Below are 26,876 nucleotides of genomic sequence, written 5' to 3'. Positions count from 1 at the left end.
AATTCTTCAAATTTATAAGCATATAAATGGAAATCAATACTTATTAACTTCAAGAACCAACGACCATTACCAATGCTCAACTTTCCTCAAGCTTTTAACACGTTATCGGACAAATATATGGAATGACCGGGCGAGTTGGCTGTGCGCATAGAGGCGCGCGGCTGTGAGCTTGCATCTGGGAGATAGTAGGTTCGAATCCCACTATCGGCAGCCCTGAAGATGGTTTTCCGTGGTTTCCCATTTTCACACCTGGCAAATGCTGGGGCTGTACCTTAATTAAGGCCATGGCCGCTTCCTTCCAATTCCTAGGCCTTTCCTATCCCATCGTCGCCATAAGACCTATCTGTGTCGGTGCGACGTAAAGCCCCTAGCAAAAAAAATAAAAAAATAAATATGGAATGTACTTTCTGATTTTTATCCTTATTGTAACATCTTTTAATATCAAGAACCAACCACCTAGGTTGTATATTTATAGACTCAAATATAACCACAAATATTGTTAACTAATAGTACCACATTTTATATTGTAATAGTTGTTTAACGATCTCTAATCCATTTTACAAGACATAGTTTTTAAGAGTATTCATAAGTCATTCCCAAGCAGGTACCTGATCTATTCCCAAGGTAAAAAATGGCTGATGATGCCTACTATTGATAGGCGAAACATGTACCATCCAATGTATTAATTTTTGTTAACATTTTGATAAGGACAAAGTCCTAACTTTTAAGATTATATTGTATTGAATAGGTGGGAGAATAATACAAAAACACTAGTGTTATTTATACAACACAAGTTCACGCGAACAACTCCTGTTAAACAATAACTCAACTCCACCTTCAAGACCGCCTCTTATATATATGTTGCCTGGCCAGGCTTGTAGAAGGATATGCCACAATATATTTTCTAGTAAATTCTAGATTGCCTAATAACACAGTTATAATGTAAAGAACATTCTAAAAGCATCTAGTGTCAAAGATACGTTATAGGTTACAGTGTGTTGCACAGTATTATTGTGGGTTATACATCATATATATACAGGTAAAAATACATTATGTACTATTAATTACAGGTTCTTACATTAACTTAACTCATATAAATATATATACACAGCACATTTCCTGACATAACCTCACAAACAATGCGATCATCCGACTATGTAAAATCTAATAGCAATAATAATACTAATAAGTAGATGTAAACACTTCATAGCCATACCTCACAAGTAATAATAATAATAATAATAATAATAATAATAATAATAATAATAATAATAATAATAATAATAATAATAATAATAATCATAAATGTTACCCTGTTTTGGTGGATCGCAGAAGGAGGTGAAAGAAGGTGCTGGGTTTGAATGGGTCTAACTACGATATCAAAATTGAATTAAAACTTTAAGAGGTTATATTTCTTTCAGAATTTCAAAGTTAACGAATTTTTCTCTCAGTGAAATAACAATGAAAACTCAGGTACAATGCCAATTCAGTTACAAGGGTGGAACACCCCAGAATAGATAGTTTAACAATACACATTTACAATTTCAAAAGAGGTATTGCTTAGACAAAGATAGAAATCTCAGGAATACGAGAGCACTTTGCTCCAACAAATTTACCGCCTTCCAGTGGCAGTCCTCAATATTACCGAAATTTAGAAAAGAGATTACATGCTTTCCAGATTTAACAAATTCCTTCCAGCCTGCTTAAGGCAACATTACAAAACCTTTACAATCTCTGGCCTCTCTGGGCACAATTTACAGTTGACAGAAATTAGCGTACAGGGGTATCTAGTACCCAACCTACTGGGCCTTCGTGGAAGAAGAAGAAGAAGAAGAGAAACAGGTTAAATGACTGGCCCGAACACAAACTGAATGGAGGCGTACACTTTGCGTTCCTAGACAATGAAGTATTAAAAACCTAACAGGGCTCTCGGCCCGCTGATACAGGGGCTAGTCCCAAGCTACCAAGGTGACTCGAATGAAAATGAATTTAGTACATTACAGGAAAGAGAACAGTTACAAAATCGTAGTCACCTCCAACCAAAATCAAGGGGACCTCGAGAGGGTAACTCAATCTCTATCCCGGATTTACAGTTAAAGACTTTATGAAATTTTACATGAAAGGAAGTAGTTTATATTAAAAAGGTTACATAGTTAGAAATTCGGACCTTCCCTCAGATGAGTTGCGGAGACAGCTACAGAAAACTAAGTCTGGTGGTCATTACCTGGCTGATGTTCTGCCTGCCAAAGAATGAGGCCTCCTGCCTTAACACACACATACACTCAGAAAGATGACGATCAATGAGACAAGGTAGCCAGAGCAGCCGCAGCTTATATACCCTCAGGGAAGGTCCGAGAGGATTCTGGATTAGTCCAGACACACCCTCTCAATTTTATTGGCAGACATACATTTTACACCCAAAGAACCAAAAAGAAGCCTGTGATAGGCTGAAAAATAATTACAGAAAATTCCAGTTGGCTACCTTCAATACTGGCAGACTGAGGAAAAAGTGTTACAAACCTTGAAATATATCAGAAGAACAAATGAAAGTTAATTTACTAAAGAAAACCCATGAATACAAAATTTCTTTCAATAACAACTTCCTTTACCTTGCACCAGAGTGCATGAGTGTAGTTTTTTTGGTGGTGACATCTGTGGAAAAGTGTCCAAACTTCTTGATGTACAGCAAAAACTAAACTAAAAGAAATCCAATCAGTTTGGGAAACTGGACAATAACACAATTACTTAAAACTTCAGTAGTGACATCTTCTGATTAAAGTTCAAACTTCCTTTAGTAGCAATTGCATGTTTTGGTCGATAGAGGAGTTTGAATGTGCGGAGTTGAGGTGTACCTCTCGGTACAGTAATAACAATCATAATTATAATCATAAAATTAATAATAATAATAATAATGATTCAAGCTCAATATTTGCATTATTTACCCATGGGTTAAAGAATATTGTTTTCAAGTTATATCAGTCTATTACACTTGCGTCTTGTTGTATACTTAATACTGGTATTTTTCACAGACTGATTTGTTTATTTGGCCCTGAAAAGTGCCATTGGTGTGGAGCTGTTTTGATAGAGGCTAGGAAACATGTGACAGGATATCAGTTATCTACGTCCTTTAATGCAGCACTTGCTCGAACTCACTACCTCCGTGGTCAATACAGAGCTGCGTGCAATGTTGTAAGGACCATCTGGCCCGTTGCAACATCTCTGACGAAACGGATCGGCATGCCTCGGTGATGAGCTGTCTAAGGTGAGGACTGGCTGGTTCCTGTGTATACAATAGTTGTTTTACATGGCCCCACAGAAAAAAATCCAGGGGCGTAAGATCGGGCTATCTGGCGGGCCAGGGGACAGGTCCTACCCTTCCTATCCATTTATCAGGATATGTCGCATGGAGATGGTTCCGGGCGACCACCGCCGCGTGCGGTGGAGCTCTGTCATGTTGAAACTACATTCTGCAGCATTCAAGGAGAGTGGCACATGTTCCCAAAACGTTGGTAGTTAAACTTGCAGAAACTGCAGATAGCATTGGCTGGTCAGATGGCCCTCAAAGAAATGGGGACTTACGAGGTGATCACCCATGATTCCACACCATACATTAATTCCCCACTGTACTAGAAAAGCTGTCTGTCGCACCCAGTGGGGATTATCCACACTCCAGTAATGCATATAATGGCAATTAACAATTCAATTTTTGTGGAATCGTGCTTCGTCTGTAAGTAAGAGAATTACTAGAAAAGCAGGGTCAGTGTCCACATCCTGTAGGATCCATTGACAGAACGCCACCCGGGCATCGAAATCATGATCATGGAGCTCCTGGTGTAAGTGCAGATGGTACGGGTGAAACCGGTGGGTATGCAATATTGCAGGTTATAAATTTAATTTTTTATCCGTATTGAAGATCTACTTGTGATACAAATTCTTATAATTTTGTTAAACACCACCTATTCAATACAATAAAAACGTAATAAAAACTTACATATTTATTAAGTTGTTGATATGGTGCCTGTTTCACTCCTTTTTCGTGAGCATCATCAGCCAATTATCATTTACTTAAGGTTATATAAGATCATGAATCTATTCTTTTGGATTAAATTATGCTTGTAAACCTGATTGACAAATCTTATAATATTTTACATGTCATATAACAATAAAATTATGTCTTTTAAGTTAAAACATATTTGTCTAAAATCTATCTAAGTCTAACATTTTATTGACGAAACTCATCTGGTGAACATCCTTTAAAAATTATTTTTAAAAACCTTTTGAGATCTGGCTAATTGTATTGATTCAATGTTGTTTGACATGTATGATTGTCGTTGAAACTTCGTTAACTATATTGACAATTTTCTACAGTTGATAATTGCCTATGTTTTAAAGTTAAAAACTTTTTATTACCACCTATTCAATACAAAAATAATGCACTCAATTATTTATAAAATATTCATGAGGTACATTGGTTAATAGGACATGTTTCATTCGTCTTTGCGAACATCATCAGCTATAAATATACAAAGCTTAAGGTCAGGGCCCTGAGTTCACTTAAATGGTCAAAAATGTCGCTATGTTAAAAGAATGGTAAAGCTGTGATAAAAGTGGTTGTATAGTACTAAAATTAGACTGTAACACATTATACAGATTAGCATCAAAAACTTCTCATAAAGTACAACGAATATTAACAATCTGAAAAGTAAAAGCAATCATAAAGGTTGTTAAAATAGAAAGGATGTAATAGTAGACATTAAAAAGAACTTTGATGTTTGAAGCGTGGATTAATTGTAGAGTTGTTGGGTATAAACTTGAAGTTTGAAATCTGAAAAGAAAGAAAAAAGGGAAGAGTGAAGTAATGTTTTACGAAAATAAAAAGGGGATGGAAATTGTAAAAAGGAGAAAGCTTACCCATTAGACCGGTGAAAATATTTGCTAGCGATGACAGCGTGAATAGGACAAGGCAGGCCACTTGTTATTGTCTCTAGTGAATTGTGTTGAATTGAGACAGATAGTATTGTAGGCACTAAAATACGTCCATATGTGACGCGTGGATAATGTTGAAAGCATGAACTTGAAAATTATTTTTAAATCTGAAAAGAAGGCAAAAAAGGGGGATTGAGGCCATGTTATGACGAAAATTAAAAGGGAGAGAAAGAGAAAATTGAAAAAGGAAACTTACCTGCTGTAATAGAAAGGGAGTGTCCGCTAGCGTTAACTGCGTGTGGCAAACTGGCAAGCGGCTTTGTTATTGCTTCTCGTGTTGTAAGTGTGTATACGTAGAGGCGGGGAGTGAGTCATGTGAGGAGGGGAAGTAGCTAATTCCTTAGATGCGCCAGATGTACGTGGAGGGGGTGTCACATGGGAGGGTGGTGGAGTAGCAACTGTTGTTACTGAGATGCTCTTAGCGGTTGGATAATTAAAAATGTTCATAAAGTTGTTGTTATTTATATTAAAAAAAGAGAGTAATTCTGGGATTTTCTCAATTAATGGGCTTTTGATTTCTGAAATTTCGTTTAAGATTTGATTTCCATTGAAATGTTGGTCCAAGGATATGTAAATGTTCTCGAACTCTGTCATTAGTTTGCTTTTACTGACGTATTTTAGGATTTGAAGGTCTTTTTCAATCGTCGTAAAACTGTGGCCGGTTTCTTCCATGTGAATATTCATGGCGGAATATTTTTTGTGTTTTGAGGCGTTGTAATGTTTAAGATACCTAGCCAAAAACTGTGTCCAGTCTGTCCGATGTAAGAAAAATCACAAGAGTACATTTAAGTCTATAGACACCAGAGTTCGAGAATTTAGTGTGATTAATGTTAACTATATTTGAATTGAGAAAAATATTACAGTTCGTGTATCGGGTTTTATGAGCGATGTTGATATCGTATTTCTTTAGGGGGTTGGTGATTTGAAATAGGCCTGGGTTTGTGTAGGTGAAGGCAGCATATTTCGATTTTTTAGGTTTGTCCGGAATCAACTTAGTCGCAGTTTTTAATTTTACCTTATTGATGATTTTGTTAATCATCAAAGGGTTATAGCCATTAATTCTGGCCAAATCTTTGATGTAATTTAATTCTTTTTTACGATTTTCGGTTGTGAGCGGGATTTTTAATGCTCTATAAACGAGACTGAAAAATGCAGCCTGTTTATGGGATTGCGGGTGTAAAGAGTCGTTTCTTATAGTGACGGGGGCGCAAGAAGGCTTTCTATATATTTGGAAATTAAACTTGTTATTCTCTCTTGAGATATGTGACACCCCCTCCACGTACATCTGGCGCGTCTAAGGAATTAGCTACTTCCCCTCCTCACATGACTCACTCCCCGCCTCTACGTATACACACTTACAACACGAGAAGCAATAACAAAGCCGCTTGCCAGTTTGCCTCACGCAGTTAACGCTAGCGGACACTCCCTTTCTATTACAGCAGGTAAGTTTCCTTTTTCAATTTTCTCTTTCTCTCCCTTTTAATTTTCGTCATAACATGGCCTCAATACCCCTTTTTTGCCTTCTTTTCAGATTTAAGAATAATTTTCAAGTTCATGCTTTCAACATTATCCACGCGTCACATATGGACGTATTTTAGTGCCTACAATACTATCTGTCTCAATTCTACACAATTCACTAGAGACAATAACAAGTGGCCTGCCTTGTCCTATTCACGCTGTCATCGCTAGCAAATATTTTCACCGGTCTAATGGGTAAGCTTTCTCCTTTTTACAATTTCCATCCCCTTTTTATTTTCGTAAAACATTACTTCACTCTTCCCTTTTTTCTTTCTTTTCAGATTTCAAACTTCAAGTTTATACCCAACAACTCTACAATTAATCCACGCTTCAAACATCAAAGTTCTTTTTAATGTCTACTATTACATCCTTTCTATTTTAACAACCTTTATGATTGCTTTTACTTTTCAGATTGTTAATATTCGTTGTACTTTATGAGAAGTTTTTGATGCTAATCTGTATAATGTGTTACAGTCTAATTTTAGTACTATACAACCACTTTTATCACAGCTTTACCATTCTTTTAACATAGCGACATTTTTAACCATTTCAGTGAACTCAGGGCCCTGACCTTAAGCTTTGTATATTTATAGCTGATGATGTTCGCAAAGACGAATGAAACATGTCCTATTAACCAATGTACCTCATGAATATTTTATAAATAATTGAGTGCATTATTTTTGTATTGAATAGGTGGTAATAAATTTTTTTTAACTTTAATACATTATCTTCAATACGGTCTAATTATGAGATTTATCACATGTAATTGCTTATGTTATAAACATTTAACTTGTTCTCGATGTTCCTGGAGTAACATTTGTACAAAATGTATTGGCATTAATTTTATGTTCTCAATGCGAGAATATTGTTCATGAACAAACTTGTTGGTGATTAAACACTTTCTAATGTGAGGTAGAATTTGAATGGTTCTCGTATGTTCCAAATTGGGCTTGTTGGTATATTTTTCTTTCTGCTGCGTAATTGTCTAGTGTTACTCCTAGCCTCTTGAGTACTTGTTGTTCTGTTTGCACTCCTTGTATTATATGAGTGAATTGCTTCATAGGAGAGGAGTTCGCCCAACTGCATACTTAACTGCCATCGCATGGCGTTATTGTTCCAATGGGGCATACGTTGCCCTACCTGTGGTCTACGAAGCTTGGAACATATACGATGTAGCTAACTGGCCACAGACCATCATTTCCTCATCCTCGTCCAAACTAGCACCATACCCAATGTGACAATACATATGATCTGTTACAGGGTCAAATAAATCAGTCCTTGGACAGGCAACTGGCTGTTAAATTGTTCTTACTTGGTATTCGATCCTCCTACCTCGAGCACTGTCCACTATCACATATCTCCCCGCCTGCTTGCCATGTGAGCTACTGCAATACTAGATCGACGGCGCCCACTTCTCAGCCTATACAGTACCGTGCTCCTGGTCTGAGCATCCACCTCCTGTTTTAAAGTACGTGTTCTGCGTATCTGTACTCGTTTTATGGTTTAATTCGAGGTACCCATAATGAACTAATAGTGGGGATCACGATTCCTGCTGTCTTCTAACCCGTATGCACACATCTCGTTATAATACCACGGTTTAGTGAGAGGGACCGATGTCTTTCAGAATTGTAGTAAATGTGATGGGATGCATAAAACTGGATCGTAAGGGGCTGGTTGTCTACCCGGTATATACTGTTTGACAGCTAGTCTTGGAAAACTCTAACTTCTGGAAATGTTCTTGCACTGCTCTGAAAGGAACACACCCTAACATACAAGGAGCAATCGATCGACAGACCTCTCAATTGGAGTACTCCAGTGTAGATTAAACTGAAGTATTCGACCAGAATAAGAAAAAAACGTGAAGAAGAAATCCACATGATTCCTAAACCATCCACACGTATCTAGATAATAAAACATCAGGGTAAGCTTTCAGAAATCTCCATATACAACCTGTGACAATAAAGTTTGGTGAATGAAGCCAGAATGGTTGATCCGGCAACACTGGCGACACGCAATACTGCACCTGCGTAGCAGCGGGTTTTGATCAAAAGATCAATGTACAGTTTCGTTTTAAGCTTGGCAAGACACCGAAAGAAATGCTTGCGATGCTGGTACGTGTTTATGATGAGCGAGCACTGTCCTTGGAAGTGTGTGTACGAGTGGTTCGCTCATTTTCGAGGAGGCCGGGAAATTGTTTCTGACAACCCCTGTAGCGGAAGACCGGCGACGAAAGCATTGAGAAGGTGAGGACATTAATCACGAATGATCGGCGATTAACTGTGTGCATGATAGCGGATGAACTGCAGGTTAACCGTGAATCCGTGCGACAAATCGTTACCCAGAAGTTAGGGAAGAGGAAAGCTTGTTCTCGTCTTGTGCCACATCACTTGACTGATGATCAGAAGCAGGCACGTTTAGAGGCTTCACAGGATTTTGTCGAAATGGCGGATGCGATACCAAATTTCTAGAACTGTATCGTCACTGAGGATGATACCTGGTGTCTCAGGTACAACCCTGAAAGGAAACTGCAAAGTATGGAATGGTGTTCTCCGGGATCCCCTCGTCTGAAGAAAGGTCAGAGCCGAAAAGTCACGCATCAAAATGATGCTCATCACTTTTTTTCTACAGTCAAGGCATTATCCACAAGGAATTTCTAGCTGAGGGAACAATGTTGAATGCTGCACGGTACATTGGATTTTTGACCCGTTTCATGAAACGTGTATACAGGGTACAACCCCAGAACGCACAACAAGGCTCATGTTTTTTTTTTTGTCCTTGACAACGCTTGCCCACACACCGCCAATATCGTCAAACATTTCATGGCAAAAAAGGGGGTGGTGCATCTTGAACATCCCCCATACTCGCCAGATCTCAATCCTTCAGACTTTTTCCTATTCCCACGACTCAAACTCGGTTTGAAAGGAAAGAGATTTGACGATATTCCTGACATCCAGCGAAACGTGACGAGGCTTTTGAACACCATCCCGAAGGAAGCCTTGTTGCAAAATTTCCAGGACATGTAGCCTATCGCCGATCTCAGCAGTGCATAGTTATGGGAGGGGACTATTTCGAAGGGGTAAGGTCACTGTCGGTGCATTGGTCATCTATGTTGATAGTACAGGACTCTTCACTGAACTTTATTGTCACAGGTTGTATTTTTTTACCATGATACAACTGCTGGATATGTTCCTGCGATCTTTCTGCCTTCTCTTCTTTCCCTAGAAGTTCTTTTCCATCTGAGCTCTTAATATTCATACACCTAGTTTTCCTTTCTTCACAGGTTTCTATCCCCCTTTGGGTGGGGGACGCAGATGAAGAATACACCCACGGTATCCCCTGCCTGTCGTAAGAGGCGACTAAAAGAGGCCCAAGGGGCTCTCAACTTGGGAGCGCGGGGTGGCGACTATGGGGCCCTCAGCTGAGTCCTGGCATTGCTTACACTTACTTGAGCCAGGCTCCTCATTTTCATCTATCCTGTCCGACGTCCCTTGGTCAACTCTTGTTCTTCTTCGACCCGACGCTATTAGAGCATTCGAGGCCTAGGGAGTCTTTCATTTTCACGCCCTTCATGGCCCTTGTCTTTCTTTGTCCGTTACATCATTTTTCGAAGTGACGGATACCTACTTCTTTCTTCTTTTTTCTCTTTGTCTACCCCCTGTGGGTGGGGGACGCAGGCAGATAATTCACCCACGATATCCTCTGCCTGCCGTAAGAGACGACTAAAAGGGGCGAGCAAGGGATGATCAAATTAGAACCATGAAACTACTTGTGATTAGTACCACCACACGGGGAACACCATTGGTCGCTTCTACTTGCGCGTAGCACCACTATGTTGGGTACCAAATAGGTTTGTGATTAATAGCAAACGAGGGCTCGACGGCTTTGACAGTACCTGTGATTAGTAGCACTATATGAGCAACACCATGGAATGAAGGAACCCATGGTTCTGGCTTGCCTATGATTAGTACCCACTATATGAGGAACACCACGGGATAGTGCGAGTCCCTGTGGTTCGTACACTTAGGTGATGAACACTATAGGTTTGCGTTGCCTGTCAAGGGCGCCGCAATGTGCGAAACACATTAGGTCTGTAATACATGTGCGAATTTCATTACCTGTGAGTAGTACGTGTGGAATACCCGCGAGTCCACGCTATTCTTTATTAGTACCACAACATGACAAATACCATGGTTCTATTTTTCTAGCGATAAGTACCATTGCGAGGGGCCGATGACTTGGATTTTGGACTCCTTTCGAATATAAGCATCATTTCACTATCGTGCTATAGAGCCAGTCCCTTGGTCAGTAATACTATTGTTCTACGCCAGCTTCTGTGCATGTGAGGCACTGTGGGTCAGTTCCACTGATCGTTTTTAATTCATATCCATCCATCCATTCATTCTTCATCCTCATGTTTTGAATTATGGTGAGTGGAGGATTTTGGGTTTTTAATTTGTCATTTAATTTCATCTCATTTCGTATTATTAGGGGCCGATGACCTAGATGTTAGGCCCCTTTAAACATCAATCAATCAATCACAGGTTTTTGCAATTTTCCTGTATGCTGCACCTATCTTTCCTTGGACCATACAACCTTCATCATCCTTGCACTTCTCTTTCAGCCATTCTTCCCTAGCTGTCCTGCACTTTTTATCTACTTCATTCTTTAATGGCCTGTATTCTTTTCTGCCCTCCTCATTTTTTGCATGCTTGTACTTCTGTCATTCATCTGTCAGGTCTAGTATCTCCTGAGTTGTCCATTGATACCTAGTTGATTTTTCCTTTCTTCCTAACCTCTCTCCAGCAGCCCTACTGATCTTATTCTACACGAATGTCCACTCTTCCTCTATTGTATTACCGGTGCAGCCTTTTCATTTAGTTCTTGTACCTTGCACCTTGAACAATCTTTCACACTCTTTTCTTTCCACATTTCTAGATATCGTATCCATACATTCCTTCCTTTCTTAATTTTCCTCAACTTCAGTTGGCATTTCATGACCAAGTTGTGGTCGGAGTCCACGTCGTCTCCTGGGAAGGTCTTGTAATCCAGCACCTGATTTCTGAATGTCTGCATAATCCTAATGAAGTCTGTTTGGAACCATCCAGTGTCTCTAAGTCTCATCCACATATGCAGCCATCGTTTCTGGTGATTGAACCAGTTATTAGCGAGGACTAAATTATGGTTGGTGCAGAATGCAACCAGCTGATTTCCTCCTTCACTGCTTTGTCCCAATCCAAATTTTCCTACTGCATTACCTTCTCCTCCTTGGCCTATCACTGCATTTCATTCTTTCATCACAATTATATTCTCGTTGTCTTTTACATATTGTATTAAATCTTCTCTCCCTTCATATATTCCTTAGATTTCTTCATCATCTGCTGAAGTGGTAGGCATTATAGACCTGCACTATTGTGATGGGCTTTGGCTAGGTGTCTATCTTGACAACAACAATCCTTTCGCTGTGCTGATCTTAGTAGCTTACTCGCTTTCCTGTTTTCTTATTCTTTATTAAAATGACTCCTGCATTTCTCCTGTGTGATTTTGTGTTGATAATTCTTTCATCGCCTGACCAGGAATCGTGCTCTTCTTGCCAACGTACTTCACTTATACCAGCTACATCTAACTTCAGTCTATCCATTTCCCTTTTCAGATTCTGTAACTTACCACAACAATTCACACTTCAAACATTCCAGGCTCTGACTTGTAGAATGTCAGTATCCATCTTGCTGGGTTCCTTCCTTGTTTTTTTCTTGTTTTTTTTTCTTGATTCCAATATCGACCCATTATTCATTGAAACTATGCTGTCATATACACCGTTCCCTGTTATGTTTCTTAGTAACAAATACAAATAAACCCTGGACTCGCAACGAATAATCAGTTCTCACTATGCTATCAGAATAATAGGTCGATAAAAAATACTGCATTTTCAGGAATTGGAGGCTTTTGACTTTATCGCCTTAAGTGAAAGTTGGTTGACAGATTTTTATATTAGACTCTGAAATCTCACTCTCTGAGGCATTATTCAGGGAACTAGATTCCATAGTGAGGTTGTTTTAATCACCGTCAAATCTAAATGGCTTTCGGCCGAGCACTCCGACTTAATGGAGGACTGTGATGCTGTATGGGTTAATTGGGTTGAATTTACATCTCATAATATAAAATATCTGTTTGCATGCTTCTAAAGATCACCTTGTTCTTCTTTCAATTATTCTGAAGGTTTTCTTTCCTCTGTGCTTAAAGCCACCCTACCTAGAGATAACATTGTCATACTAGGAGGCCTTAATCTGCCTGTTTCTGGATTTTCCCTTCATTAGGTCAGCCTTCTAATGATATTGACAGTGGTATCTGGAACACTATATTACTGGACTAAATTTCAAAGAGCGTGTCTTGGAAAACACTTACTTACGATGTCTTCTCGACTAGCTGCTCTCTTTCAACGAGCCCCTTACCTGTTTCTGTGGGATGAGATATTTTGAACTGATACAACTCCATTGAAGCGACATTAATTCTCGCCCCTCCCTGCCCTCCAATACATCATCGACCTGTCATCAAGAGCTCTGTGCCTGTGTGACATAAAGTAGACTGGCTGGCTGTTATTTGCACCCTGTCCCTTTTACCATTGAATTTCTTGCACTTAGGTGAAGTTCAAGATCTGGTGGACTTGTTATATGATAGGACTGCTGCTGTGATCTGTGACTTGTTCCTGCCTTTTCAGTGTCAAGAAAATGCTTTCCATGGAAGAAGAGTGATACAAAAGTTGCTGGACTTAAAAAGTTCTGAAGCCTGGAGACAATGTGAGAATATACCCTCCAAGTCAGCTCTGTTCCATATGCCAAGATATATCGGATAAGCTCTACAGTGGGTCAAGGATTGACGTAATAGTAATTGATTTTGATAAGGCATTCGATCTTGTGCCACATGACATGCTCCTTAACAAGTTAGCGGGTACGGGCATTGACATCAGAGTTGTGAAATGGATACGAGAACTCCTCAGTGGAAGAACACAGAGGGTGCATGTGGGAGAAATGTTATCTTCTCCAATAAGTGTTATGTCTCGTGTGGCTCAGGGTAGTGTTATTGGGCCAATTCTTTTCATACTTTTCATGAATGATATGCCTGATTCGATAAAGTAGGAAGTGCACCTCTTTGCCGATGATTGCGTCATATATTGGGAGATAAAGACAGAGGAGGATGAACTATTGCTTCAGCAGGATTTAGATATGATTGAAAAATGGGCACGTGAAAATCAAATGAAAATCCACAGCGGAAAAAGCAAGAAAATGTGTTTCAGTAAAAAGAAAATAAGAGGAAAGAGGGATTACGAAATTGGAGGAGAAAGTGTTGTTGAAGTTGATAGTTGTGAGTACTTAGGTGTTACTATTAGAAAAGTCTTCCTGGAGATCGTTACATTTTATTATGCGGAATCTCAAGAAAGGTAATTCAGGTGCCAAAAGTAAAGCTTAGAAATGCTTGGTAAGACCAATTCTCGAATATGGATCTGCGTGCTGGGATCCATACAGGGTGGGTTTAATAAATTCCCTAGGAAAAGTTCAAAGAAGAGCGATGCGTTTTGTAACCGGGACTAGGAGGAATACCATTAATTGGGAAAGTCTTGAATCTAGAAGAACTAGAGCTCGCCTATGTGGTCTTTATAAGAGCTATACGGGAAGGGCTGCCTGGAATAGGAATAGATTGGAACCTCCCTCATACTTCTCGAGAAATGACCATAAGCATAAAATTAGGGCCAGAAACCAGCATACAGACGTGGGCAAGTTTTCCTTCATTAACACTACCATAAGGGATTGGAATAAATTACCTGCAGCAGTCTTTGATTGATTCCCTTCCAGTATCAAGTCATTTAAGACGACTATTAATGTTAGTGTAAAGTGAAAATTAAAAGTTGTAAATTACAGACACTGAATATGTGATTTTCTGCTTGGTTTAGATTGTGAAACTAGGAGTTTTTTTTCTTGTGGTATTCTCTTTCCAGTGAATTGCTTGTTGTACTGATGAATGTTGTTATTGTTCTTGGATAATTACCAATGTTTTTAACTTTATTATCACTTGTAATGTTAAGCTAGTAGTAAGTTCAACCTATAGTATTGTAAGCTGTAGTGTTAAGCACTGGGAAATACTTAAGTTTTATGTGAATTTATATATGATGATGGATTTAGAATTTTAAACTTAAACTACTAGTATTTCTTGTAATATTTTTTTCCCGTGGAATTGCTTGTTGTACTCAAGTTGATATTGTTGGGTAGTTATGTATTAAGTTTACTTTATTATCACTTGTAGTGTTAAGCTAGTAGTAAGCTCAACCTATAGTTTTGTAAGCCATCTGTCTTTTAGGTCATCAGCCCAGAGGCTGGTTGGATCCTCAAATAGCACCACCAAAGGTTATGCGGTTATAAGGAAACCCCAGAAACCAATGGCAGCACCAAAATGAGGCATACTAGGCAAAATGAGGAGTGAGGTAGTTTGCCATTGCTTTCCTCACTGGGTCAGAAAGTACTATTGCAGCACGACTGACCCTATGAGCAGCACCTTTCATAACACTCGGATGCACTAGTCATGCTCTGAATGTCATTACTCAGCACTACCCATACCCCAGCAACTTCCATATTGTCACAGCCATGGATGTTGACTGGCACTTAGGTGGAAGCTACACTTTACTCTGGCCTGTGCCAAGAGATTGATGTAAAAGTACTGTATCCATCAAGAAATGACAGCAGGCAGTTGTAAGCCGTAGTGTTAAGTATTGGAAATAATTAAGTTGTGTATAAAACTGTACATGATGCTGGGTTTAGAATGTTAAACTAGTAGTATTTCTTGTAATATTTTCTTTCCATATATTTGCTTGTTGTACTCTTGTTGTTTATTTGTTTGTTTGTTTGTTGTTGTTTAATTATGTTAACTTTATGTATTACATTACTGTAAGTGACCATTGCCACTGGGATATTTCCCATTTGCAATGTATTTGTTAATAATAAAAGAAAAAGGAAATTATAAAATATTCCCAAACCTTTGCCAGTACTATAAATACTTATTAAGACATGATTACTCAGAATATGTTAATGGTGCTTGTCTTGGATTACAATACAACACTTGAACAACAGAAGAGGCAGTAAATGAATCCCAGAAGTAATAACGTGGGCCAATTCTGTAGCCAGTCGAACAGATCTGAATTTTTCAGTAAACATTTTACCTGTAATTTTCCTGAATTCAAAACTGTTACCTCTCATTGCCTCGGTGGTAGAAACATTACTGGTGGTAGAAATACTATTGAATCTAAAGTTTGCTCCCTACTTTCGTGTGTGTCAGTAAATATAGCCCACTTTTCTGGTTGGTCTCAGACCTATCTTCCATAAGAATACAGCAGTAGCTCTTTCATGCCCTCTTAGTACGATATTCAATCATTGCTTCTCAGTTGGCTATTTTCTGTGCTCCTCGAAAGTTACAAATATCACACCAGTACTTAAAGATGGAAAGAAGTCAGATATCACTAATTATCACCCTATCTCTATATTACCTGCTTTATCAATTTTTTGTGATAGGATTATTCACCAGCTTGTGCTTTTGTTTACCAGTCCATACATATCTCTCGAGTAGCATTGTATCCTCCCTGGAAGCTCTTGGGTAACTAACTTTGCTATCCTCCTCCATCATGCCTAGTCTGCCATCCACGCACGTTCTCAACTTGATGTATGTTATATCAGTATTGTAAAGGCCTTTGATACCCTGGATTACAAGCTTCTTTCACACAAACTTTTCAAACATTTCAAGGTGCATGGGAGACTCCTAGCTATCTTTCGGAGCTTTCTGAGTAAAAGATAATAGCACCTGGTCCTTAATGGATGCAATTCTTCACACTTTTTGCTCTACTTATGTTTTTATTGATACTGTTTCCCACAGTTCTTTTGAAATTCTCCCTGTGGATGACTGTAGAATCATCAAGCAGTTCGATTCCCTTGCAGATGCAATCTACTTGCAAAATTAACTTGATTCACTGTCACGTTGGTGCACTACATGGTGTCTCTTAAACCTCATCTCATGAAGTGTTCCACCATTTCGTTCACACTTTGTAAATCCTTATGTTTCAGGAATATCACCTACTAATTTCAATTGCTGATAAGCAAAAAGACTTGGGCATCCTTTTTTTTTTTTTCAATTTGCTGCTCGTTGCATTGACATAAATAGGTCTTATGGCGGCGTTTGTCTGGGAAAGAGTAGGTGTGGGTGGCAAACGGTGGTGGCCTTAATTAAGGTACAGCCACAGCATTTGCCTGGTGTGAAAATGGTAAACCATGTAAAACCATTTCAGGGCTGCCAATAGTGGGGTTTGAACCCACTAGTTCCCGAAGGCAAGCTCACAGATGAATGGCCCTTACCACATGCCAAATTCTCTGTCATTGTGATAGTAAATTATGTTTTTTTTTTTTTTCCCCCACATAAACAGGTCACCACATATGCTATGTGCAAATGCAGGTTTTCTAACATCATAGATGTAAATGTCCTCAGAACATTCTACGTTTTCTGTGTCTTACTGATTGATGAATACACCTCCCTAGTCTGGATTGTTTCTTCTTCTTCTTCTTCTTCTTCTTCTTCTTCTTCTTCAAATCTTGGCCACCTTGACCGTGTACAATATTTCTTCTTCTGTGTAGTCGTCACAGTGAGGGTCCCTGCTTGTCACAATTTTAGCACTAACCAAGTGCGTGGGAAATTAAACCTCAGAACTCTTTCTGCTCGTAGGAAAGTAGCCCACCTTAAACAGTTACTGTATGCAAAGCAGCAGTTTCCTTCACGCACTGCCCATCCACTTCTCTTTGCGGAGCACCAGAATGAAAACTCTTTTCCATATTCTCTATTTCTGCCTTTCTCTTACTCATAAAACTATCTTTGTATTCCAGCAATGTATAATACCTTATCTCTCAACAGGTACCTAGATATCTTCTTACTACCGCATAGTACTGAATATCACCTGCACTTTTAAAAATCTATTTTTATTACAGAAATAGTGCTCCTTGAATTTGGGTGCAGATCTTATTTAAGTCTTTCGTATCATGGTCTCATAATACATTGTTCTCAAGATGCAGCAACAGCAGTTTCATGTCACGCGACATGGCAACGGCTGCAATCTTGCTCTGTTGCTCACTTCTGCATTATTGGAAACATGTGGTGTGGCATTTAATTAATACCTTGTGTTGTTCTGAGTGAAGGAGTATCAGTGATAACAAATGATGAATTCAAAAAAAGTGTTTGCAGTCATTTACTGCGAATGAGAAACTTAAGGTTGTAATGGAAGCTGAAACTGTTAGAAATTGTGCCGCCGGCAGAAAGTATGATATTGATGAATCATGCCTTTGCCATTGGAGGAAGAATGAAGTGTTATTAAAAAGTAACATTGATGATTTCCAAGGCCAGAGTGCGCAGTTAGTGAAATTGAAGAACAGCTTTATAAATATGTGACTGAAAGACGTGAACTAGGTTATGGTGTATCGACTGAAATGTATCAACTAAAATGATCAGATCTTGCAAAGGAACTTGAAAATGAGGGGTTTACTGCAAGCTGTGGGTGAATGAGGAATGGATTGTGTATGTGAAGACGTGCATCTATTTCACACCATCACCGGGCGAGTTGGCCGTGTGGTTAGGAGCGCGCAGTTTTGAGCTCGAATCCGGGAGATAGTGGGTTCGAATCCCACTGTCGGTAGCCCTGAAGATGGTTTTCCATGGTTTCCCATTTTCACACCAGGCAAATGCTGGTGCTGTACCTTAATTAAGGCTACGGCCGCTTCCTTCCCATTCATAGGCCTTTCCTGTTCCATCGTCGCCATAAGACCTATCTGTGTCAATGCGACGTAAAGCAAATTAGGAAAAAAAAAATTTCACACCATCTCCCTGTTGCCTATAAAGAAAAGTTGACGGCCTTTTGTTGCCACGTTATTTGTTTGCAAAAGCAAAATTCCTATTTGCTTTCTCAAATTGGGAATGCTGATTAGGTGCCCGTTAATTTTGAAATGCCACTAGAAAATGCGGTTCACGTTAGGGGCTCTAAACACGTTGCTATCAAGACCGGTAGTAATGAAAATTAATGCTGCACGGTAATGTTATGCATGTTAGCTGATGGAATCAAACTTCCTCTGTATGTGGTTCTGAAAAGAAATAACACTTCCGAAAGAAAATTTGCCATCTGGTATTTTCATTCAAACCCTTGAATCCAGCTGGATGGACAGTGAGCTAATTGAGAGAATTGAGACAAGACGAATAGCCCGCTTGTGCTCGACAGTTATCGGGGGCGTACTACAGATGCCGTAAAGGAATTGATAACTAAAGGTAAAACTTATCTGGCAATAATTTCTGGAGGGCTGACCTGTATGCTACAGCCATTGGATGTTTGTGTGAATCGGCTTTTCACAGCTGCATTGAAGCAGCTCTACACCGAGTGGATGGCGTTGGTCAGCGATCATGCACTGACACCAACTGGATGAGTGAATCAACCCAAAGAGGAACTTAGTGCAAATGGATAAAGTCAGCATGGGATCCCATCTCTGACAACTTGGTGAGGAAAAGTTCCGTGAAATGTGAAATTTCAAATTTTATGGATGGTAGTGAGTACAACTACTGTAAGTATGGTATAACCGCTGAACTGTTTATGTAAAAGAAATAATAATAATAATAATAATAATAATAATAATAATCATAATAATAATAATAATAATACAAATGTTAAAATAAATTTTATGAATTTAAGCTCAGTAAAAACAGAAAACAAACTCAAGGTTCATAGAATCGAAGTAACATAAAATGTAAACAACAGGTTGGGAAACATGACAACTACAAAAAGGATGTGGAAAACGGCATGGACCCTATGAGGTAATGGAACGTATTTGTTATGGATGAAGAATTAATAGATAGTAATTATCCTTGAACATTTTATTAAAGTAAACAAAATAAATGAATAAAAGGACGAATCAAAAATCATCAATGAAAGAACTAAACAAACTCATTTACGAGATTACAGTAAGTGCCTGCAGATATGTGCAAGGTACTAAGGAATATTTTAAGTTGTACTTCAGTATACAATTATGCATAATGATTTAAATGAGGGCTAATTCCCATTTACACACAAATTGAGAAAAGGAAAGAAATAAAATCTTAACACAGAGGCACCGAAAACTAGTATCAGTACCTAAAACGCTTCCAGTGAAGAACATCGATTTTAGGTGCATGTGTTAAGAGAAGGAGAACTACGAGAGGCAACCCAAGGAAAAGTTAAATTACTTGTTAGTTACAAGGTTAAAAAAGAAAAAGGAATTGCCTCCAAAAAGAAACCCAAAAAAGCTCAGACTAAGTCATTACAACAATTTTAGTGGTGAATGTGAATCCCGAAGATAAATTCCTGCGCAAGAAAAGAAATAATTACATTTAAATGAAGTTAAAGCCCAAAATTAAGGAAGAAATAGTGCTTACCCCGAGACAGGTATCCCATGCGGGACCAATGCAGGGGCACGACCACTCTCAAGGATGGTCACAAAACGAAGATGCGGAGACAACTTCGTTCCCACGAAGGAGCAGATGAGATCGAGAAACAGGAAATGGTGCAGCCACCAAGGTAACCAATCAGGCTACAGAATTTATCCTAGACTTTCATATTCACCAATTATAATTAATTATATTTTGACCAATGGAAGTTGATTATTTCTCGCTGATCCAGAAAAGTCTTTTATACTACAGGAGGTAACAGGAAATGTGCTTCTAAAAATGGCACGTATAGGTACACTCCGTTTCATAAGTAAGATGCAACAAATTTCACATATAAATAATAATAATTTTATACAACAACAAAAAATATTCCAAAACAGTTATTTTTCTTTTGGTTCACGGATCCAAACGTGATAATATCTTATACAACTTAGTGTACCCATCCCGGGCATCAATCAAATAATTCGGCTTCACAAATAAATATATAAATGGAGTTCCTGGAGGAGAACCTTCGGAAATCACTTCCCGGGCTCAAAGTCCCATCTCCCTAATTTCATTGCCTCAACGGCTAAAGCTCAAAAGCATACGGGTAATGGAATGTTTGTTAAAGAAAATTGGCACTACATTAAATATAATGAAGGTAGGGTTTCCTATAATGTAGGAGGAATACACTAATATATTAAATAAGAAAAAGTTTTGTTCCCAGTAATTACTAAAATTTTTATTAAACTGATAGAACCGCACGATAATATACATGAGATAATGCCATTTATTACACATAAAAATAAAATAATGAAGAAATCATTTGTATACAGTATGCCTCAAAAGTCTTTGTCAGTTCATACATTGTTTTGGCTATTGCTTGGCATACTCTGAATCACCTTATTAGTGCGCACTAATACTATATACATTTTTCACAAACGCAAGTTTATTTATCTCTGAGCAATGATACTCAATGGTATCTGTTATTTGAATGGATTGACTACAGGGTCAGGATGACACTATCTCATTAAGTTATACTATTAGTTGGTCGTCATGGTTGTGGAATTTAGGCAGATTAATTTGTACATTTTATCACCCACGAGATCACATCGTCACATATCGAACACATGGTCTGTTTGACCACATCATTTACATATTATACTGAACACATACACGTATTCTGGATTTACCTGACCCTGTTACATTTGAAGCGAATCAACACAACGTTGATTTCCTACCCATCATCATAAACACCTGAGAACAACAAAAATACATAAATATAATACACAGAGAAGTATTAAACACATTAGCTAACAATATATCTTGAAGATATGGCCTGATCAAGCCATACAGTATCAGGTTAAATCCATCATTCTGACGCAGGTCAAACCCACGTTCTCTAGCTTCCAAGGTGCAAAAATCTGAAACTCCTATCACTAGCTAATTTAATAAATAAAAATGGGGAGGAATACGTCCTCCGCTGAATCATAAAATTATCAACGCTACTCATAATATTTTATTAACATGGGATTGTCATTGCAGTGATAAGTGAAGGAGACTTACAAGGGCAAATGTTCTGAGAACTCTTGGAGACAACTCGGACTGCACAGACCGGACAAATTCCTTACATCATAAATCTGTCTCTCTTGTTGTGGTCAGTGTTCTACCTTGCGGCCACAAAGATACTTTCTATTTTCTTTCTTTCTTCTCATTTTGCTCGCTTCCAAGTACATAATTATTCAAGAGCCACCAATTCTTACTTCTTATTGTTCAGCCCATATACAGCCTAATTCAATACGTCACGATAACCATTATTATTCTAATTCTTTATCATTCTCTCATCTCGAACATTTCACAAGTCTCACCTTGCTCATTGTCACGCTACTGCATCTCAAATCCACCTTATTTGTTTATATGGAAGACTCTATTCCCACAGGTCATTTAAGTAATACCATCTCACTCACGTATCTATATAATTCATGAATTGCACCTCGGGCTTGTACGTCTTCAATGGTCATATTCTTAATTACTATGAGATTTATAAAATACATGCATTATCATGTGAAGCAAATACATAATCTACCGGTATATTCAAGCTGAAGTGCCATTCTCCCTTAAAATATATGCTTCACACGCACTAAAATTGATGGGATCTTATGTACTGATTCATGCAAATAAGCCCGCTGAAATATTAGTGATTATCCTTAAATCACAGAAGAAATCCTAATTAAATTTATAAAATAATCTTTCCCAGTCACACGCGTATAGTGTTCCCTACATTTAATATTATTAATTACATAAAATAAACAAGACTTTTATTTGCAAATATGTCGATATGCACAGGCAGATCTTATGGTTTAGTATATTTAAGAAAATGTACTTATCGATACTGCGTGTGGTTTGCTGTCATCTCGAGGGTACACCTGGGATTTTTAGACCTTCATGACGACAGCTTTTCTCTTCAATAGTCCTTGGTTCCTTTCCCTTGTGGTATTTTCCATGTCTTGAATTGTGGTCTTCTGCTGTTGGAATCTCTAGACGTTCCCTGAAGAGGTGAATGCTGGCACTAGGCGTGACTCTAGTTGATTCCGATCCTGGGTTCGACAATCATTCAGGAACATACAGGCAGAAATGGGAAATTGATTAATGAACACTGTTTATGTGTTTTCAAAGAACCTACTGGTGATTAGATCCACTTATTGATTCAAATGGACTAATCTGAATAGCAGTAAGTTTGTATAAATCACTATTCATTTCCCCTTGTATCACACAACCTGACTAATTGTTACTACGAGTGTCCATGGAGTATGCAAATGTTTTCCTATCACAAACACCGTTCTTTTAATTTACTGAGTGTCACTCACTGTTTAAATGTCTTAAAATCAATCACTATCAATTACTGAATGTAATCGGCTGTGTCAGTATTTCTAACCAACCTGATGCGTTTGTCCGTTCTCTGATGATTGCATCATAAACCGCCATTGAAGTCACCAATATTTAAAGGATTAAATGTTGATATAACACCTCTATTAATCACTACTGTACTTTATCTCATACCACACGGCTTATTTCGCTATATTTACACCGTACTGATATGTTTTTCTTCAACACAGCACTTCACTCACTGTTATCCATAGTTCATCACTGACACGTAAGTACTGCAGCTGCACAAATTACAATGGGTTCCTGCATCTAGGTCCAAGTTCCATTTATAGTATTTTGGTTGAGTGGTTGGAGAGGTGGTAAATCACGCCCCTAATCGAAATTCGGCTCCGCTAAACGTAATTTTTCAGCCACGTGACAGTAATCAAATTATAGCTCTTGACTCCTGTTTTACACTGATCTACTTTCATTTCTATCTGATCAGCGGGTCGTTCACAATTCCAAAAGCGTCCTCTTATAAATTAACGTGTCATCGTTTGTCTCGTAAGTACTCCTACCTTTTTTCTCCCATTGCCAAATCTTAGCACTTGGTTTCAGTCTGCGCACTACAATATGACATGCGTTATTACCAATCCGCTATTAAAGCATTGCGTTTATATGCATCAACAATTTGCATAAAATACGCCGGTTCAAATGAGACCTGACATAAATTTCCATAGATTATCTCAGGAAAAGGTATTCTTCTTCCCCTTCTTATTAGTTAAATATGGTGGATTGGCACCACTGAATGCAGTGTTGAATCAGTAAGGATTTTTATTTCTTGGGGGTTAACACACCTTAATTCACCCCACTCTCTGACAAAATACATTTTCACACGTAGCGTCATCTCTTCTTCTCTTTCGCACTGAGTGAGAGCGCAATTTCAAGGTTCCGCGGTAACACGCTATCCTCTTGATACAGTACAGAGATCTGCTCCCTTCGAGCTTGCGTATCGCAACTCATGTCCCGGTTTGGAACGTAAACTGCTAATTACGACATTATATGTCGAAATGTTGCGGAAAATGGCATATATGGTTGACTAAACCTCCTAACATACCTATGGTATGGTGATGAATGGTTACAATACCTAGGTAAATCATTTTTAAAACAATAAATGAAGAAGTTGTTTCCCCACTTCTGTCTTAAATCCTGCCACATATGGGAAGGTGACAGTGATCAAAGTTCTGATGGTAGTAATTCTGACGTTGAATCATGATTGATTTGTACATTGAACTACCTAGTTTTATTACTCATTGTGGTGTTTTTAGTGATTTTATTACTTGTAGAGGGTTCTTAATTAGCAGTTTTCTGACACATTTGCAGAAATTAAAAAAAAATAAAAATTGGTAAACATGTGATTTTTTTTCTTTTTCTAAGTTTTGTCCTGAGAAATTCAGGTGTGTGTCTTATTCGGTTTCGGATGGTATTCAGGTTTATATGGTATATCCTTCATTATGTCATGATATTTCTCTCATTACTTAGCTTCACTTTTCCCTTTGGGTTCTTTCCTGGTGTTTCAATCGTCCTCTCTTCTTTTGAATTTAAGAGAATCTTCCTTTGTGTATGCCAGGCATGTCAAAGTCAAATGCACGCCAGCCGAGCTGCATGCTGTCTCGGGCAGAGAAATTTGAAGGAGATGCGTTAGGGGTGCACAGTATTCCTTCCTTCATCGTGAATTGCTGTCCTTCACCAGTATTATTACTAAGGCACCGTAGGTTGTTAACTTATATGAGATAATAATAAACACATTACTGATATATGCAAAAGAAAGTAGGAGAGTAGGTTACTTCAATTCTACAAACATTAACCAAATATTAAAGGAGGAATCAAATTCTGACATGTTCAAGATACATTAATAAATCAAGAGTATTCTAGTTGTCATGAAAAAGAAATTGTGTGATGCAAAACTTACAGTAAAAGCATTCCGGTGAGCACTTGTCTACACCTTGGGCATCGTGGTTTTGCTTCCTCTAAAAATAATGTTCACCGATTTCCTGAGCCCTGCTAACATTTGCTGGCAATAAATCTGTCAATATTTGGCTTGATAGTGCTGACATACACTATTTTCATTACTGCGTTGAGATGTATGTCTATTAGCTGAGATCAGAATCGAGATTTATTGATATCCATCCTGGAAAATTACTGTTCACATCTTCCAAAGATTCACAGGATTTCTGCTACAAACTTTTGGAGTTGTGGGAAGCATAATGGGTCAAATGTTCGATAAATGACAATAATTTCCCTTTCTTTATACTCTTGCATCAGCTGCTCATCACATATTAACTCTATGAGTTCCAGTTGTAAATTTCGGGGATGTGTCTTCTGGTTGAACACTAAACGGTACTCAAATCCCACTGTCGGCAGCCCTGAAGATGGTTTTCCGTTGATTCCCATTTTCACACCAGGCAAATGCTGGGGCTGTACCTTAATTATGGCCACAGCCGCTTCCTTCCAACTCCTAGGCCTTTCCTATCCCATTGTTGCCATAAGACCTATCTGTGTCAGTGCGACGTAAAACCCGTAGCAAAAAAAAAAAAAACAACCTAAACTTTATGTAGAAGAGTTGCATCGTTCCTTTCACAGCATCAGAGTCCTGAAATTACCTATCCTGTACTGATGTGCCTCTTTCATATTTGTGACCTTTCCGAGTCAAGTCTACCATTACTTTTCCTCTTATCATCCTTTTATTTCACGTGGCATGTAAAGATCTGGTTTACTTGTCCCCGCTGTGAGCAAACAAACTGTCAGTTCAACTCCCCTCCCTCCCGCCTAGAGAGGAGAAGTTCTGCCAGCACGTGCGTGAGGTTATTTGTAGACCATACGATGTCTCACTGTGGGCACTGTTTGACGTGCCTGCTGTATGTCTATGTTTAGTTAAATGTGTAAAATATACGGTTGTGCAGTTTACTTTGTGTATGTTTAAGTTCTTCATAAATGTTTCTATGTTTGTCATTTTAGATTAATAACTATTCTGTATATTATGGATCTTTTTAATTTGACACTATACTGCTGTTGACCCTAAATAAATAAATAAATAAATAAATAAATAAATAAATAAATGAATGAATAAATAAATAAATAAATAAATAAATAAATAAATGTCATATTTATTGTCAGAGCTAGGAGTTGTGTAATGGGTTACATTTCTGTGCCCCGGATGTAAAGTACACTGTGTCACAAATGTGCAATTTTATGGGAGAACTAAGAAAGTGTTTTTTCATCAATTGTTTCACTTGCTCGTTTTTATATGAATAGCTTTGTAAACTACCTTTACATAAAATTGCAAATATATATATGTGTTGTTTTTTACCTTTTAATACTCATTTCTCAAATTTAATTATATCTTTAACTTGTTTTTGAAGTGTACTGAACTTGGACTAGCCAGCTCGCCTATTATTGCCCGTAGGAGATAATGTGTTGCGGCCTGTAAAAGAGCGAGTAAAACAATTCCCGTTTTTGTCATAATTTTTGGAAGCAGATGTGTCTGCCAGTTTCAGTGTTAGGGGAAATTGCCGTCATAGCCTTAAGGGGTCCATTAATAATTCTAAGGAATCATTCCTACAATTAGGTTAGCATCTAAATTTTTCAAGTGTATTTCTCTTCTAAAATTTAATGTAAAAGTGTACTTTGTCGCAAGACAGCCTCTGCATGAGAGGAAGTATTTCATAAAATAAAGTATGTTGAACTTCATTTTCGTAAAAAATGGACATAGTGCCAATTAGGCCTACCTCTGGTGCACAGATTTTGGAAATATTTTTTGTGCGATTTTGTCATGATATTGTTTTATCCTATTCTAGGATTGGAGCGAAGAGGTTGAAAAGGCTATGTCCAAAACTGCAAATGAAGAGGAAACTGCGGATCAACAGGAAACTAAATCTGGCCATTCAGAAAAAGCTAACGGTGGAAGCACATCTTCCCGCGATGGACGACAACGTCGACGTCGTAATAGGTGAAGTGATCACCATTGACTATTTCTTTATTTT

At 38.2% G+C, this 26,876-nt stretch overlaps 1 protein-coding gene across 1 annotated transcript in view; it reads left to right on the top strand.

The window, feature by feature from the left end:
* LOC136864483 (telomerase-binding protein EST1A) overlaps window positions 1–26,876 on the top strand; it is a 616,383-nt gene that overhangs the window by 78,528 nt on the left and 510,979 nt on the right. The window contains exon 5 of the mRNA XM_067141513.2: window positions 26,691–26,842. Within this exon, the coding sequence (XP_066997614.2) occupies window positions 26,691–26,842 (152 nt within the window). The remainder of the gene's footprint in view (window positions 1–26,690; window positions 26,843–26,876) is intronic.

Source organism: Anabrus simplex, chromosome 2, assembly GCF_040414725.1.
Source record: "Anabrus simplex isolate iqAnaSimp1 chromosome 2, ASM4041472v1, whole genome shotgun sequence".
NCBI lineage: Eukaryota > Metazoa > Arthropoda > Insecta > Orthoptera > Tettigoniidae > Anabrus > Anabrus simplex.
This window is presented reverse-complemented; position numbering and strand designations above follow the sequence as displayed.